General features: G+C 40.9%; 1 protein-coding gene across 2 annotated transcripts; it reads right to left on the bottom strand.

Moving 5' to 3' along the window:
- Positions 1–42: 42 nt before the first annotated feature.
- Positions 43–10,317, bottom strand: adamts13 (ADAM metallopeptidase with thrombospondin type 1 motif, 13). Of its 2 annotated transcripts, none has more exons than XM_069178515.1 (27): positions 10,142–10,317; positions 9,774–9,857; positions 9,265–9,389; positions 9,015–9,161; positions 8,308–8,442; positions 7,932–8,082; positions 7,714–7,818; positions 7,440–7,560; positions 7,284–7,347; positions 6,116–6,242; positions 5,885–6,004; positions 5,672–5,792; positions 5,416–5,496; positions 5,142–5,323; positions 4,847–5,003; positions 3,957–4,086; positions 3,682–3,861; positions 3,358–3,556; positions 3,185–3,287; positions 2,970–3,099; positions 2,615–2,791; positions 2,233–2,437; positions 1,725–2,043; positions 1,495–1,638; positions 1,217–1,396; positions 441–616; positions 43–342 (listed from the first exon to the last, which is right to left on the bottom strand). In XM_069178515.1, exons 1-27 carry the CDS (start codon positions 10,244–10,246, stop codon positions 187–189), a joined length of 3,924 nt encoding a protein of 1,307 aa, XP_069034616.1. In that variant the 5' UTR covers positions 10,247–10,317; the 3' UTR covers positions 43–186. The 2 variants fall into 2 exon arrangements, with proteins under 2 accessions (XP_069034616.1, XP_069034615.1); XM_069178514.1 differs by having other exon boundaries at positions 5,885–6,033; positions 7,440–7,591; positions 10,142–10,316.
- Positions 10,318–15,571: the final 5,254 nt, after the last annotated feature.

Genomic DNA, 15,571 nt, shown 5'->3' with positions numbered 1-15,571 from the left:
ATTATTATTCATTTCAGCTCAAAATAATTAGCACCGAGGTATGACAATCAAATGAAAAAGGACCAGGCTTAACTCTTTCTACTCAAAAGAATAGAAGTCAATTGCTGCTTCAAAAACCTACATATTTCAAACTAAACAAATGTTAAACATATAAATTAATTAAAACCTCCTCAAAAATATCTGATATCAATGGCGCACATAGGAATATTCAGCTCTGAAGCTCCCTTTGGAATGCAGGTAATCTCCATGAAATTCAATCTCAGCCATGTTTCCAGAGGAATGCCACAGAAACAGCTGTTGACCTTTGAACACATTGGTCTTTAAGACGTCCATGTCCCGGATCTGAACAAGAAACACAAGAATATTGCAGCAGTTATTACACTTTTTTCCTATTGAGTATGCAGCATACTGAAACAACGACACGTCTTCGAAAGCTTCACCATGATGTATGAAGACTGGGAGGTGGTGGCGTTGAATACTAATCCTATGTGTAGCGCTTGGATCCTGATCTTCACTGAGGGAGGGGCGTTGATGAGCACTCGACAGGTGTGGTTGGTGCTGGACGTTACTGGATTCTCAAAAACACCGCTGGGGGAAAACAGCTGAATGTCGCAGTCTGTTGGGACAAATGTGAGGTATGTTTGGTGAACAAAATATCACCTGTACAATCAAATGCATGTCAATTCAATTGCCCGGCAAAGAGAAGAACATCTGTGAGGCTCAAAGTGTTGAATATTTGTTGAGACTGGTTCAGCTGCTGATATAGTTCTGTAGTATTTTGTTACACTATGGTATGCTGACCTCTCCCCACCTGAGGTGGAGGGGGGTAAAGAGAACAACACAATCCAACACAAAAACATGAACAGCAGAAAATCTTACTGAACTGAGTCAATGAGACTCTATATCAACACAAAAGAACATTAAGTTTCAACTTATTTTCCGCTTCACTATTTATTGCAAGGCTCTTGTATTGGATTCATTAGACTGTGCAGAAGTTTTCACACGATCTCATACATCTCTGTACAATACATTTTGAACCCTTATGTTGCAATAGGCTCCAACATTGGACTCAGTTCACTTATAGTTACATTCACTCAAACAGCAAGTGAAGCGTCCCCTTTTATTAAACATTATCCCATCTTTTGAGGCAGTATAGAATATACATATTGAACCTTAAAGGTGCCATTCCATATAAGGACCGTACATGCTGTCTTACCCTGATGCTGGCTCCTCTTCATGTTTTTCTGTGAACTGAAGGTAAACACAACCCCGTTGCCAGGAGTGAGCAGATTTTGACGCACCAGCAGGATGTTGGTTCTGGTGGTCAGCTCGCTACGGGCTGCCTGTGCACACTTCTTCACGAAGGCCAGTCGGTCAAAAAATGCCACAAACTCCTCTGTATGAATACATGCACGGAGTTACAGACATTTTCTTTTTTTTTGCAATAGCTGTCGCTTAGGTAACTGCATCATTTACAAATTTAATGAAACATACTTTTCCCACAGTTCAAAGAGCTCGACAGCACTCTGATGTGAATGACTTCATCCAGAGGTCGACCTATGGATACAGTGCACCGTCTGGGTCCATCTGTCAAATCCACCGTGCCTGATTCCTCCAGGATTAGCTGTCCACATGCACCTGGATGAGAGCACACACTGTTATTATTATCATGCTCTGCCTTCAGCTCCTGATAAGCTCTTATATGTTTTTATCCTTCTACTAACTGGGTTTAAGGGTTGGGGTGATTCCTGTGGTGGTCGGTGGGATGGTCATGGCCTCTGTTGGACTTGAAAGAAAATGTTGTGGTCTATCTTTATGGGTCAGAGTGGCAGACAGACGAGGTCTCTCTGTGAGGTCAGTATGTGTTGCAAGGCCCACATCTGATGTGGACGGCGCCTCTCTGCAGCTGTCCGTGAAGCAGCCCTGGATGGTGATTGGCTTGGGCATGTGCATGCAAAACTGGGGGCTGAGGGGCTCCGGCTTAGAGGGTCCCATGCAGGACACAGCTCTGGACTGGATCCCATATCCACAGGGTACTGAACACTTGAGAGCAACACAACTTGGTAGGTAAGGACAGGTCTCAGTATCAGCAACAGAAGGCATGAAGAAACATTTTTTTTCCTGTCAGTCGACTCATCACAGTAAATATTCTCATCTTTCTTATATCCATTAACCATTTTAATCTAATCCGATTTCATCTGATCCTCCAGTCTTTTGTCCTGTGAAATGTACCTGGCTCCATGGCTTCACCTCCCACCTGAAGGTGCACACTTGCACCAGGCAGGGCACTGTGGTGGCCGGTTTGACAGCTGCATGGCAATTTTCTTCTGGCACCATGCTCTCCTTGGCTTGGACAAACTGGACGCAGGACACAATCCTCTGAGCCACACCCAGGTCACAGGACACAGAGCAGGGCGATGTCCGGAAAACCTTCCACCTGGATGAGTGACAGTGGAGGTGAGATGATTTTACTTTTGCAAAAACAGATTTCAGAGGTGTGTGTGTGTGTGTGTATGTGTGTGTGTGTGTGTGTGTGTGTGTGTGTGTGTGTGTGTGTGTGTGTGTGTGTGTGTGTGTGTGCACGTGTGTGTGTGTTTATTTTTGTGTGATTTACCTTGCTGGGCAGCTGTGGGTGTTACATGAAACCACTGCTGTGGGTTTGGGAAACTCACTGCACTCTGAATCCTCCACAACCTCCTCCTCCCCTTCTGCTTCTCTAGCACAGTACAGCACCCTGTTGGTCACCCCTCCTCCACAGGTTACACTGCAGACTCCTTGCTTAGAGCGCCACCTGGTTGTTGCAAAAGAAAAATACAGCTGTAATTTTAAAACCTTATTTTAAACAACAAAATGTCTTTACCTAAATAGATATTTTGTTGCTTACATGCTACATACAAACATGGAGAAACACTGCATTATAATATCCCAAAATACTGTATCTTATATGCATGTTAAGTATGATGTCTCACACTGGAGGGCAGGGAGAGGTGTTGCATATCTCAGATTGAGGGTAAGGTTTGGTAGAAGCATCACAGTGGAAGTCAGGCACCCCCAGTCTGGTCTGGTGGTCTACACAAGAAAACCACACCTGCAGGGTTCCTACAGTAAAGAAGCATTTGGCTTTGAGTCACTAAAGCTGAAGAGGATGTGTTGTTTCTGAGTGAAGGATGACCATAACCATTACCATTTCCACAGGTCTTTGAACACTGGCTGATCACAGGGCTCCACACATACACAGGAGCCTGTCTGGAGCGCGGTAACAAACCAGACTTTAGAATGGGCTGATCCTGGTTAAGAAAGACAACATTTACACATGCTGGACGTTTTGAAATGAATTGTTATCAATTAGTTATTTACCTCCCCCGTAGATTCCCAGCCAATGGGACAGACATCCACCACACATGGCACAGAATCAGGTGGTTTGATCTGCTTTGAGCAAAAGCTTTGATCCACTTCAACCTTCTGACCATCTTCTGGTCGGACACATGAAACGACTCGTTTTGCTTCTCCTGGTCCGCACACTGCTGAACAATCCCCTGGCTCTGATACACGCCATCTGTAAACACACATAAGTGTTTTTTTTTTTTTTTAACATATAAACTCAATTTGAGGCAGCTGTAAACCGTTCATAGTCTTTGGTGCACCTAGGCACCTAATTATCAACATAGTGTAGACTGATACCTGGCAGGACAGTGTTGCAGGTTACATTTTTCAACAGGGTGTGGAGCGGTATCAGGGGGGCATTCTGAATCTGGAACCTTTAACACATCGAGTTCATGTTTCTGAACACATTTTACAGGACGCGCTCTCTCTCCCCCACCACAGGAGGCGCTACAAGGCCCAAACATCCCTGCATACCACCTGTAAAATAATACATTATTCATGTTTTCTCATTCATGCTGAGCTGTATGTGAATGTCAGTGTGAAGTAAAAAATAAAACTGGTATGAACCTAACCTGGGGGGACAGGGAGAGAGCTGGCAGGTTGTGTGGAGTGTTACGGTTGGAGGAGGCGATTCACAGTTGTGCTCCTCCAAATGGTTGTTGGCGACTTCATCTACACAGACATATACATGCTTTTGTACACCTGTAAAGAGGGGAAAGTTAACATAGTTGCAATACTGTAAAAACAAAAACACTTGGTTGGTTTTAATTTACAGAGGAGATCCACAAGAGAAAAGAAGCACCTTAAAGCTACTATAAACCGCTGAAAACATTGACACACTACAGAATATTGGTAGACAGATACTGTAATTATGGGATAAAAAGCTTACTCAGAAAGGTCAGTATTGCTACACACTATTATATAAATGCCTCCTGTTTGGGATTTAATCTGTAAAAGCCATTCAATATAAATCAAGTCTGTGTATTTATATAGCATATTTAAAAACACAACATATGTTTACCAAAGTGCTGCATAACTTCAGGATATAATTAAAACAAATCAGACAGGATTAAAAAAAAATTGGATGTCAAAGCAAATTAAGCAATAAAACAAAATTAAACAAAAATGTCAAAGAGAAATATTAAATTAATTCAAACAATATGAAGCCAAAACAAGACCTGACGGTATACATAAGCATTAATTTGTAAGCATTTAAATATAAAAATAAACGTCAGCAGAATAAATATTTTCAATCCAGTAGTGAAGTCGACAACCTAATCTAGAGGTAATATTGTGTGTTTTAAAGATAGAGGCAGCGTATTTATTAAAAACAGAATTGGACCCAAATTTGACCCTTCAGGGACACCACAGGTTAGAGGGGCTGACTGAGAGATCAATGGCTCCTAAAACAAAGCAGCCAACACGAGTTTCTGATGACATAACTCATCAGTAAATCACGTACCTGATCCACAAGTGACTGAGCAGGGTGTTGTGACAACAGCCCATTTGCCTTTAGGTGCGATGTTTGTCGAGTCGCTGTTCCTGGTAGGTACGTGGAAGTGGTAGCTAATGTTTGGATTTGTTTTGTCTCCATATTCTTTTCCATATTTGCGATAGACCTACAATCAATAAAATAATTGTAAATGCCATAAAATATTTTTTGCAGTTCATTGGAATACATCAGAGCTGACTTTTTTCTGTTCATGTCACAGTTACAATGTGACATCAGTTTTAAATGTATGTTTCCCTCTCCTGACCTGTATGTTTATCTCTTGTTGCAGCGGTCCGGGCAGCAGTAGCTCCTCCATCTCAGGCAGAAGGTCATGCGTGAGATGAAGGCGGTACTCAAGGCGGTTTTCATCCAGCGGGGAGGGATGGGTCACATTCAGTGCCATTGTGCCTGTTCCAGACACAACGTACTGATCCCCGACCATTACAGCTGTGGACGCAAAAGGCCAGAAACAAGTTTGCCAGGTCCTGTTGATGTGGTGCAGTAGAAATATAAATGTCTTCTGCAGCGATGCCACTCACCCATATGAGTGAAGAGAGGTGCGCTGTTAACAATGTGAACCTGTGTGGCATTTACAGGCAGAGAGAGGAAGGTGGTGTACTCTGAAAGAGAAAGCCTGAGTTATAACCTGTGGAGGACAGGGCAGTACTTAGGACTAACATTAATAAAACTATTGATTATTTTTGAAAATAATTATTCAGTTATTTCTTCTGGCAAACAGTCTACACCAAAAGATATTCAATTTACTGTCTTATAAAACCAAACTCTGTTTGTTACCTTTTGCCTTACCACCACTATAGGAGTCAGATGTTAAACTGCAGGATGATCCATCTCCACCACACACCCCACATACATCCTTCACTTTCCCAGAGTGCAGCACACCATCACAGCCAAACAGCTGAACAGACACAGGAGACTCAGCGTAAAAAAAGTGAGACAGATTAAGATTGGAATCTCCTGTCGTTTTTATTCTCGTTTAGCCATCTCTACCTGGCATTTGCCTCTCAGGCAAGCAGCCGTGGTGCCAAATGGAGGTGAGCTATCGGTCTCACAGCGAGTCCCATCCACAAACTGAGAGCCACGACTCACGATGAAGTTTTCTCCCTGTGACTGGCACGTAAATCTGCACTGTTCATCCCCTGGTTATGACAATAATAAGAACAAAATTTCAGAAAAAAACGCATTTTTACTCCTTTAATATTTACTTATTTTCAGGCCCACCTTGTGCAAAACCAAGAGCGGGGATCCAGGTGTAAAAGGAGGCAATGTTTGGTTGGAGGTAGAGGGGATGGCGATCTGTTTGGGAACACTGCTCTGCCATGAAATCCAGCTGGATGCGCTCACAAGGCTACAACATGTGTGGTAAGAAAAACGTTTATGGATTTTTGATTAAGTCTGAATCATTACTGAAATATTTGCACTCCCAGACCTAAATTACAGAAGAGACATTTGGGAAAGTGAATTGAATTTGAATCTCCAAGAGCATAATCTCAATTTCAAACATTAATGGAAGCAGTATTGACATCCTTTACTTAAGCCTTGTAAAAAATACTTCATTACAATTAAAAGTCCTGCATGAAAAGTTCTACTTAAGGAAAAGTAAATAAGTATTAGCAGCAAAATGTAGCTAAACTGTGAAAGTAAAAGTCCTGGTTTGGTACCTCTGACTAATAATCATATAAATATAACCATGAGATTATTATTAATGAAGCATCAGTGTGTAAGAAGTATGTTACTCTTGTAGCTGCTGCAGGTGAAGCTACTCTGAACTACTTTATATCCAGTTTTATATACAGGGACAGCAGATAAATATGAGTGGTCGTCTGATGATTACTGTGAGAGGAAGAAAGAGAAACCAAAGTTCTGAAACACAAATCTGTTTTTAGTTTTTTTCAACTTTTTCATCCTATCTTTGAGTTTTGGTCAGTTGTTGGATCATTTGAAAAATCATTGGTATTTAGTGGAGCTTGTTAATAACTCAGACATCTGGAATGTGACCCTGACTACACATTGCTTTTTATATGATGTCAGAATACAAACAGGTAGGAAAACAATGGTTTCATCTTTAACAATGTGTCGAATTTTAAAAGCTTGTTATATTATCTATCGTGTCAAATCTTTGTCTTAAAACTAACTAAAGCTGTCAAATAAATGTAGTGGTGTAGAAAGTACAAAGTATCCACCACTGATTTTAAATAAAGCTACTTCTTTGATTTCAAGTCGTTCAATGAATGCTTATATTTTTGGGACTTCTTGTGGGAGTGCAAACTGAACTACAAACAAAAGATCATTAAAAACCGGGATGATTCCGGGTACAATGATCCACTGAGTAAATAATATTGATCTACTGTATAGAGGCCCACTGTAAACAAAGATGCCAGGAACTTACGCGCTGGTGACAAAGTTCAGCCTCAATATCTGGACCTTCACAGACATTCCCTCCAAAAGCAGGTCTGAAAAATCAGACATGACAACATTTTCCAAAATCACACGTTGTCAAGGAGACCTCCAGCTCTGCGTTTGATGCTTGCATCACAATTGTTACCTTGGGTTGTTGCACTGTCGTGTACGAAGTGAGACCCCCCCACCACATTTCCGTGAGCAAGAGGAGAAGTCAGACCAGCTGGACCAGGAACCATGGACCACGACGGGGGCGCTGAGATCATCTGGGGACACACAACGCCCCTTTAGACACCACTGCAAGAGAGGATCGCATCTCATGAAACACGTGCTTGGGCTGAGTTTTAGTAAATAGCGACTCTCTGGGAAAATAATTGCAGCATTATTACTCAGTGAAAACACAGAGAGTAGTAGGCTACCTGATGAGGAGCACACTCTGTCCCATCCAGGAGGGGAACCAGGAGGCGTTTGCAGGAGCTGTCATCATCAGGATTGATGTGACAAGACAGAACACGACAAGCTGGCTGTTGGAAAAGAATAACTAGATTACAAACATGACTGAAAATCAGGTAATATTGAATATTTGTGATGTGAACTGCCATCTGGTGGGATCAAGCTGGTATTACAGGAGACGTACCAGGTCAGGGTTGGTGAAGGAGCAGGCTCTCGCAGTGCTACCGAAAGCGATACGACACTGGTCATCCACGCCATAGTACAGCCCAGGCTTCCAGTCTTGGAGAGAGCCTCCCATTGCAGGCAGATCCTTGACACATTCAGCTTTCCACTCACTGGGAACACCAATGCATGTGACATCTCATTCCCAAACTACTGCATTTACACTGTACCACACTGAAAACAGTTTCTCTACACTTAACGAGTTTCAAATTAAAAGCAAATTTGGCATCCGAGGTGAGAACATTACTTTTAGATGAAATGCCCTTTAAGCAGTGCCTGGTCTACATGCTGAATGAAAGACATTTTCATGCACAGCTGCTCTGAACAGGTTGGCCCACCTGAAGAATGTGAGCAGCTGCTGCCGGCTGCAGGTGGACCAGGTCAAATCCACACTGTTGTAGCCCCCATCAGAGGCCATCATGAAGCCACTCCTGCTGCAGGTGTTTCCTACTCCGTCATGGTTGATGCCAAAACTGGGTGAAATTAAGTTAAATTCAATATCTGTCATTCAAGGATACTTCTGTTATGAAGTTGTTAAAAGATTACTTTGTGTGACTGGTGACGTTTGAAAGTATTTTCAAATTTCCAGTTTCAGTAAATTAATTTAGGGCTTTACCTGCTGTGACAGCGATTAAAAATGCTCAAATATTGTTGCAGCGTGTTAAGTTAGTAATGTACAACTAAATAAATTTGCTTAATTTAAACAGAAAATAGAAAGAAAAGCTCCATTTAATTTGTAGTTTTACTCATTTTCAATTTATTATTGGACTCTATCCATCTCTAGATGTTAAATTGTGTCCATGCCTGTAAACAAATTGCATTTTGTATGTTTACCTGGCTTGCTGAGAGCTGACTCAAACAACAATTAACTCAAACAAGTTGAATACTTTGTCTACTTTCCTTTTAATTACCAAAACACATCATGTCAATAATTATTTGGAAATTACAGACTAATAAAACAAGACATCACTTAGATGGTACACCAGCTATAACAAAACTTTAACACAGATGTTGTACTGTCGGTTCACTGTTGATTATGTTTTACCTGTGGCCAATTTCATGAGCGATGGTGATCCCGAGATCGAAGCCTGTGTCCTCTGTGATCACACAGCTCCAGTCACTGGAGCAAGCCCCGCCCAGCTGTGCTACTCCCCTCACCTGCTTGTTGCCATCAGGCAGCACCAGGTCATACCTGTTAGTGATTTTACACATAAAGCAACAGATTTTTTGTATGCCTATAAAATGTGAAACTTCTGCTTCTAACGAAGCCATATCTGGTTGTGCAGGTCACAAACCTTGTAATGTACAACAGGAGATCAGTGTGTAGCGGGTCGGTGTCATTGGAGGGGTTGATCCTTCTTCCCCAGTCACACACGCTTCTGAGAGAAGCGGTGATATTGGTGGACATTTGGATCTCTGGCTAGAAGAAGGAACACAGAAACAAGAGCAGTAAGGCACCACTAATATGACCAAACACTGAATTTAGGATGATTCTACTGTCTGTTTAAAAGAACTGTAGGACTTTTAGGTTAGGTTGGGTAGTTACTTTATTAATCCCCGAGGGGAAATTTTTTCGCTACAGCAGCATACAGAAGCAATAAGATAATAATAGAATAATAGAAAAGCAATAAAATAGCAGTAAATAGCAGTAAAAAAATATAAAATGCACAGTATATACAGTATATACAGTACATTATATATCTATATATATTATATACAGATCACTGCAATATCTAATCTAAAATCTGCTCATTCATGAACTTGACTCTAAATTGAGCCTGAGCTGTAACAGGGGACCACTTACCTCTGGCTCTGACAGGATGATCATGCGGACCAGGTGCACCCTCATGTTGGCACCCAGGGTCATGTCTCTCAGCAGCTCAGAGGCCTGGGTGGAAATAGGAAAATAAGTCAGATTATTACATTTCATCATGTCCAGAGTGTAATGGGACTATAGAATTGCAGTGCACTCTATAGCTGGGTATGGAAACATTTCATTGACTAAACATCCGAACATATTTTCTCTCAGACTTGTGTTCTTTTTACTCGTCTTACATTATTTATTGATTCCTCCTTACAGCAGACTTACAGTGCTGCCAACAGCATCAATTCATAGTTTGTCCTACAACCCTTTCCCTTCCATTAAATTTACGGCTGCTAACATTTACTTACAATGTTGAGGTTGGTGAGAATGTATCTCTCTGTGTCCTGTTTGTGGACCTGCTGGACATCCGGCCCTACAACCACCAGCAGCTCCAGATGTGTGATATCAGGCATCAGAGCTGAGCGACGCAGCCACCCACTTACTGTGAAGCAAGGAGAAAACACAGTGGAGACACACACCAATAACCTGCTTAAACACTTAAACGAGTACTGTTAGATTGTATTTTACTGTACATAATGTTCCCATTGCATTATATCTGCCGTAGACACACATACCTGAGGTGTCAGGAGAAGAAGCAGGATAGGAAACTATGTCTCTTTGACTGCTGGAATGATGAAAAAGCTTTTGGATGGAACAAACAACATTTGTGGTTCATTTAGAAACAGCAGCTTTAAGCCCTATTTTAGATGTGTGGCCCAAATACTAAATGAAAATACCAAATATATTTTCAGGCTTTTGTTAATGGTCGTCATGTAAATCCAGTAAAATCCTAGTTATGACTCTCCGTAGGTTGTGGATTTTCACAGGATGATAAACAGTTTGAAGTTGAAGAGTTCAATGTACTTTGCAGAAGTCCCGAGCAGTGGAATCAGTAACCGCAGTGCTCCTGTTCACCCGCAGCTTTCCACCTACCTCGTCCAATGGAGATGTCATTAGAGCGCTGAAGCCAGGCCGCAGCAGCAGCAGACAGAGCAGAGCCATAAAAACCATGTTTCCCCCCTCTTCCTGTGAGACTACCTGCTCTGCTTTCACACCAGGACAATATGTGATCATCCTACTCAGCCAGGACAGAGCCCAGCCAAGAGTGTATGACTAACATGTGTTTATCTAAACAGTAGGGACAAAGTTGATGGCTGTCACATGTCATTTGCTGGGACTTAGAGGGCAGCTCTCATTGGTTGTTCTATGTGTCATTTCTTGCTATTCGTCACTCAGCAACAAACATTTGTCATAATCCGTGAAGACGTTTTGTCCTTAAAATGTTTTGATGATGTGACAGAATCAATGATTGCTGCTGCCAGGCTTCATTTAGTAACCAAAAGCTACCTCCCAAATGTATATTTAGGCCTTTCACAGCTGCAACCACTACCAAATGAATCCTCCTCCAATTATCATAAATAGTTTTGTGCACTGTTGCCTGCTGCAGCCATTAGAGGGCAGACATGATCCTGAGAATGAACTGGAAACTAACTGGGAGGGAACAGAAGCACACATGCTCCTCCACAAGTATGAAACAAAATAACATCCCTTATGTTCATGACAGACATGAAACCCGGGCTGAAATGCTTATTTGGAAGGAAGAAAGCTCACAGTGGAAACTTATAAACAGCAAAATTAAAGCTAAATTTCAGCTAAAAGATGCTGAGCTTTAACATAAAATAATTTAGTGTGATGAAAGCCATTTTCAATATCCAATTGTGCTTGACTATTCTCTATGGTTTTTGGTGACACAATAAGACTGAGCCCTTCAGATTTCATTTTTCTAGCTTGCTCTGCTGATTAATTTTAATTGCTTAATAGGCAAAAATTTCCTCCAGCTATGAAGATGATACAATCGCTCAGAGATAAGAGCATTTTGAATAAGCTCTAAAATGTTGTTTTGCCATCCTGCCAATAGTGTTTGATCCTTCCTTATTCTCTTTCTGTTCCCCTCTATCTCATTCCTTCCTCAGGGGGTATAGTTTATCTCCATAAAACAAGGATTCAAGCCCCATCTGCCATTAGTCGGCCAGAAACATGTCTGTAGTCAGTCTGAATTAACAGCTGTGTGTCACAGGCATTACACCAGTAGCACTGCTCTGCTAAAACCTCAATGCCATGCTGGATTTATAGAGCACAACAGACTGTGTTAAGTGTTGTTGGATCCTCATACCCATGTCTGTTCACTCAGAGGAGGGCAGGGATTGTATATTTATGATGTCCTAAATTATATATTGAGCCATATGGACTACCCAAGTGGGCACAATAGATGATGCCTCAGGAAAATGTTGTTTGGCTGAAGAAGGAGGAAGCTGTTCACAATATAGAAAAGTGATCATCTCTGGTAGATACGGTCATATTTGTTTTGCCCCATTTCTTCTAGTTTTACTGTCAAAAACTATGATTAAAATCCTTCTGAATTGCACGTCACTCGTTACAACCTTTTGGCACGGTTTCCATTAATTAGTTTTATTTTATTGTGAATTCCAACCTCTGGGTGATTTATTTTGAGATGCGCCTCTAAGAAGAGTGGCTCCGGCTTGTACATAAAAGGATTCTGGTTCATCTGCTGCTCTTTGTCATTGCGTCCATCTGTCACACTGTTGTAAAGATTTCATGTGTGCAGCAACTATAAATTTTCACCTGCCTCTTCATGACAGTCCATCACCCTAAACTCTTTGTTGGCTTGCTATGGTATGGAGGATAATCACTGCTAAAATGTTATTGTATTTGTATAAATAAAATGTTTAATGCTGTTAATTTTAGTAGCTGGCATTGAAATCTTAAGAGGCACAGACTGACAGACTAAATAGTAAATTAATAGAATATCTTGGCTTGAATGTGCTTTTAAAAAAAATCTTGCAAGTTATCAATTGTTACTCTAACGAGAAGGCCTTAGTTAAATCTAGCACGCCTTTCATGTCTGACTCATTGAACCAGCGTTTCTGTTCAAACTTAGGAGGCTATTTATAAAACTGCCAGAGTGATGGATCAGATGTTGAATCAAAGTTACAGCCATACATAAAAAATATCACCAAAATGGTCTCGCAACATCCGTTTTTCAAACCCATGAGTGTTCCTCTCAATCGTTATGTGCCGTGTTTATGTATGGGTGTCTCTCTTCAACTGGTAATAAAGGAAAATCTGTAAGCTCGAGGATATTTCCTCCTTCTGATGGAGGTTATACTCGCTTCTTCTGTTCTCTCTGCTAATTAAGACAAATATTGAGTTGATGGTATGTTGTCAGTCCTGAGATGATGACTTTCCAGGATGTAATGCAATACTGAAGGGGCTGAAACTCAGTGGCAAAACAAAATACACAGATACTTTAAAGGCTTTGGCTTTCCTCCGGTACACTCCTCCAGCTGTTTTAGCATATGTCAGCATATTATAGTGATGTGAAGACGTTGCAGGGGCATTTAATGATGCCCCTGTGCTTATGATGATGATTTAATGATCGTGGTGTGTGGCTTCTGATAAATGGACAATTATCTGCAAGTAATTACGCCAAATCATTTTCAGGGTGGGTGCTTTTGTAATGTGCACTTCAATGATGGAATGATGGAAAGAAAATGAGTAGTGACTGCTTGATACTCTGCATTAGTCTGCAATGGAGATTCAATTCTTTTGAATATGAATGACAATCAGATACTAAAATGAAGAGTGGCAGTCAGAGGCAGCATTGACATATTTTGGGTGTCTGGCTCTGTTTTGGGATATATAAAAGTGTGGGATGACCTCAAATGTGCTGCATTTTAACCCTGTGACTGTGTCAGTGACACAGAAGGAATATTAATTATGTCCTGAGGTAAAGGCAAATTAAAATCACTAATATAAAAGTAAATTATATCAAAGAACAGCTTCAATATATGCGCTTTCCATTCAAAACACCCCATTCTCCTGTTTATTTGTATATAATGACACTTATAGTCAGATTTTCTGAAATCAAGATTTGCTGTTTATTGGACCAAATGGCTGGTGGTAAATAAAGTGAGTAATCAGTTTACTCCTTCCTTGACTAAAACCCACAAAGTTGTAGCTTAATTCAGTTTTTTGTTTTTTTAATTTTTTTAAACAAGCTTTAACTCAAGTTCAAGCTGTATAAAAAGATACAAAATCTTCCATTAATTTACCCCATTTTGCCACAGCCTCTTTCTCCTGTGCTCAGCCTGGTTCCCTATATTCCTGTGAGACTACTGTAACTGCAGTTTACTGCAATAAGGGACTCCAAGGAAGGGCACTGAATACTAAGCTGGCCAAGTTAGACAGCCTACATTTTGACCCTACCCTCCCGTGAATTGGCAGAAAGCTCCTATTGGGCCACAGAGCGATGGTGTAGCAGTTGTTGATGGAAAAATCCTATATGTGAACATCTGTGTACATGCTGCTGATGGGAGTTGAATTTGAATAAGCGGCACATGGGAAAGTCTGCCTGCAAAGTTTGTACTCAAGCATGCGTGACAAACGTACAAATGAGACTTGTGGGAAAATGACTTGCATCCTTCATGTAGCCTAATAGGCAATCAATACATGCAGAGCATTCATCTTTTCCTTCAAACCAAGTCAAATGTATTTCCTTCTCTTCAGCAATAGTATATCTGAAATAATTTTCTTTTCCTTTTCTTGAGCTGGCCTTGCACGCTCCAAATCAGTAATTATGGTAGGCTATGTTTGGATAATTCGGCTGGTATGCTCTCTCAATTTGCCAACCCACTCTCAAGCTCTTAGTCTTATTTTTTTTTTACTTCAGGACTTACTTAGCAAAATGTTGATAACTTTAGACTGCAGCAGGCTCCAGAACTAATGCAACAAAACCTTTTTTTTTAATAGGTACTCTTAAATCTAAGCGGTTTATCCGTAATCTAGAGCACTACCCATGAAAACAGTTATATGATGTCTTTTGTGGCTGAGAATATAACCCTGATGATGTCATCATGTTGTGATAACTCTAATGATGTCATTGGGGTTACCTCAACTGGGACATAGTGTGTAGGATTGAGCGTAATATATTGACAGAAACTGAAAATAATATTCCTAATTATGATTTCTTAAAGTGTATAATCACCTGAAACAAAGAATTGTTGTGTTTCTGTTCCCTTAAAATGAGAATATCTACATAGGAAGTAGGTCCTCTTACATACGGCGTGCCATGTTGCACCGCCATGTTTCTACAGCAGCACTGGGACAAACCCAACTCTAGAGAGGGCCTTTCGTGTTTTTCACAGCCACTATAGATTCTCCTACACACTTGGAAAGGGAGGGTGATGCCAGAGGTATTCACTTAATTGCAATATGCAACCTCACAGCTAGATCCCTCAACATCAAATTTTTAACAGAAAGTCTGTCTTAAGATGTTGTGGAAGAAGTTTATAAGAGCTCGGAATTTTTTTTTTACCAGATATGGGCTGTGTCACATCACATACTTGCATACTAACACTTACTATTTTGACAGCATAAGTGAGTTCACACTGTTAAGTATGGAAACATGCAGACGCACTGTAGGTACCCAGATTGTGCACTCATACTTGTCCACAAATTAAGAATGAAACACTGGACACATTTCCCCACTTGACCGTCACCATTGTGACTATGTGACTATTTTCTGACTGAAGATGTAACAGAACAAATACAAGTTGTACACGTAAACACAAAAGAGGTAAGTATTCACCGAGCGCCGTCATACTGCTGTGAGACAGAAGCCATTAATAAGTTTAATATGTTCATGATAAAGAGTGCAC

Source organism: Embiotoca jacksoni, unplaced genomic scaffold, assembly GCF_022577435.1.
Source record: "Embiotoca jacksoni isolate LCO1_2020_lvr unplaced genomic scaffold, fEmbJac1.0.p SCAF_8, whole genome shotgun sequence".
In the NCBI taxonomy this organism is placed as follows: Eukaryota; Metazoa; Chordata; class Actinopteri; family Embiotocidae; genus Embiotoca; species Embiotoca jacksoni.
Note: the sequence above shows the minus strand (reverse complement) of the source record. Positions and strands in the feature narration are given on the sequence as shown.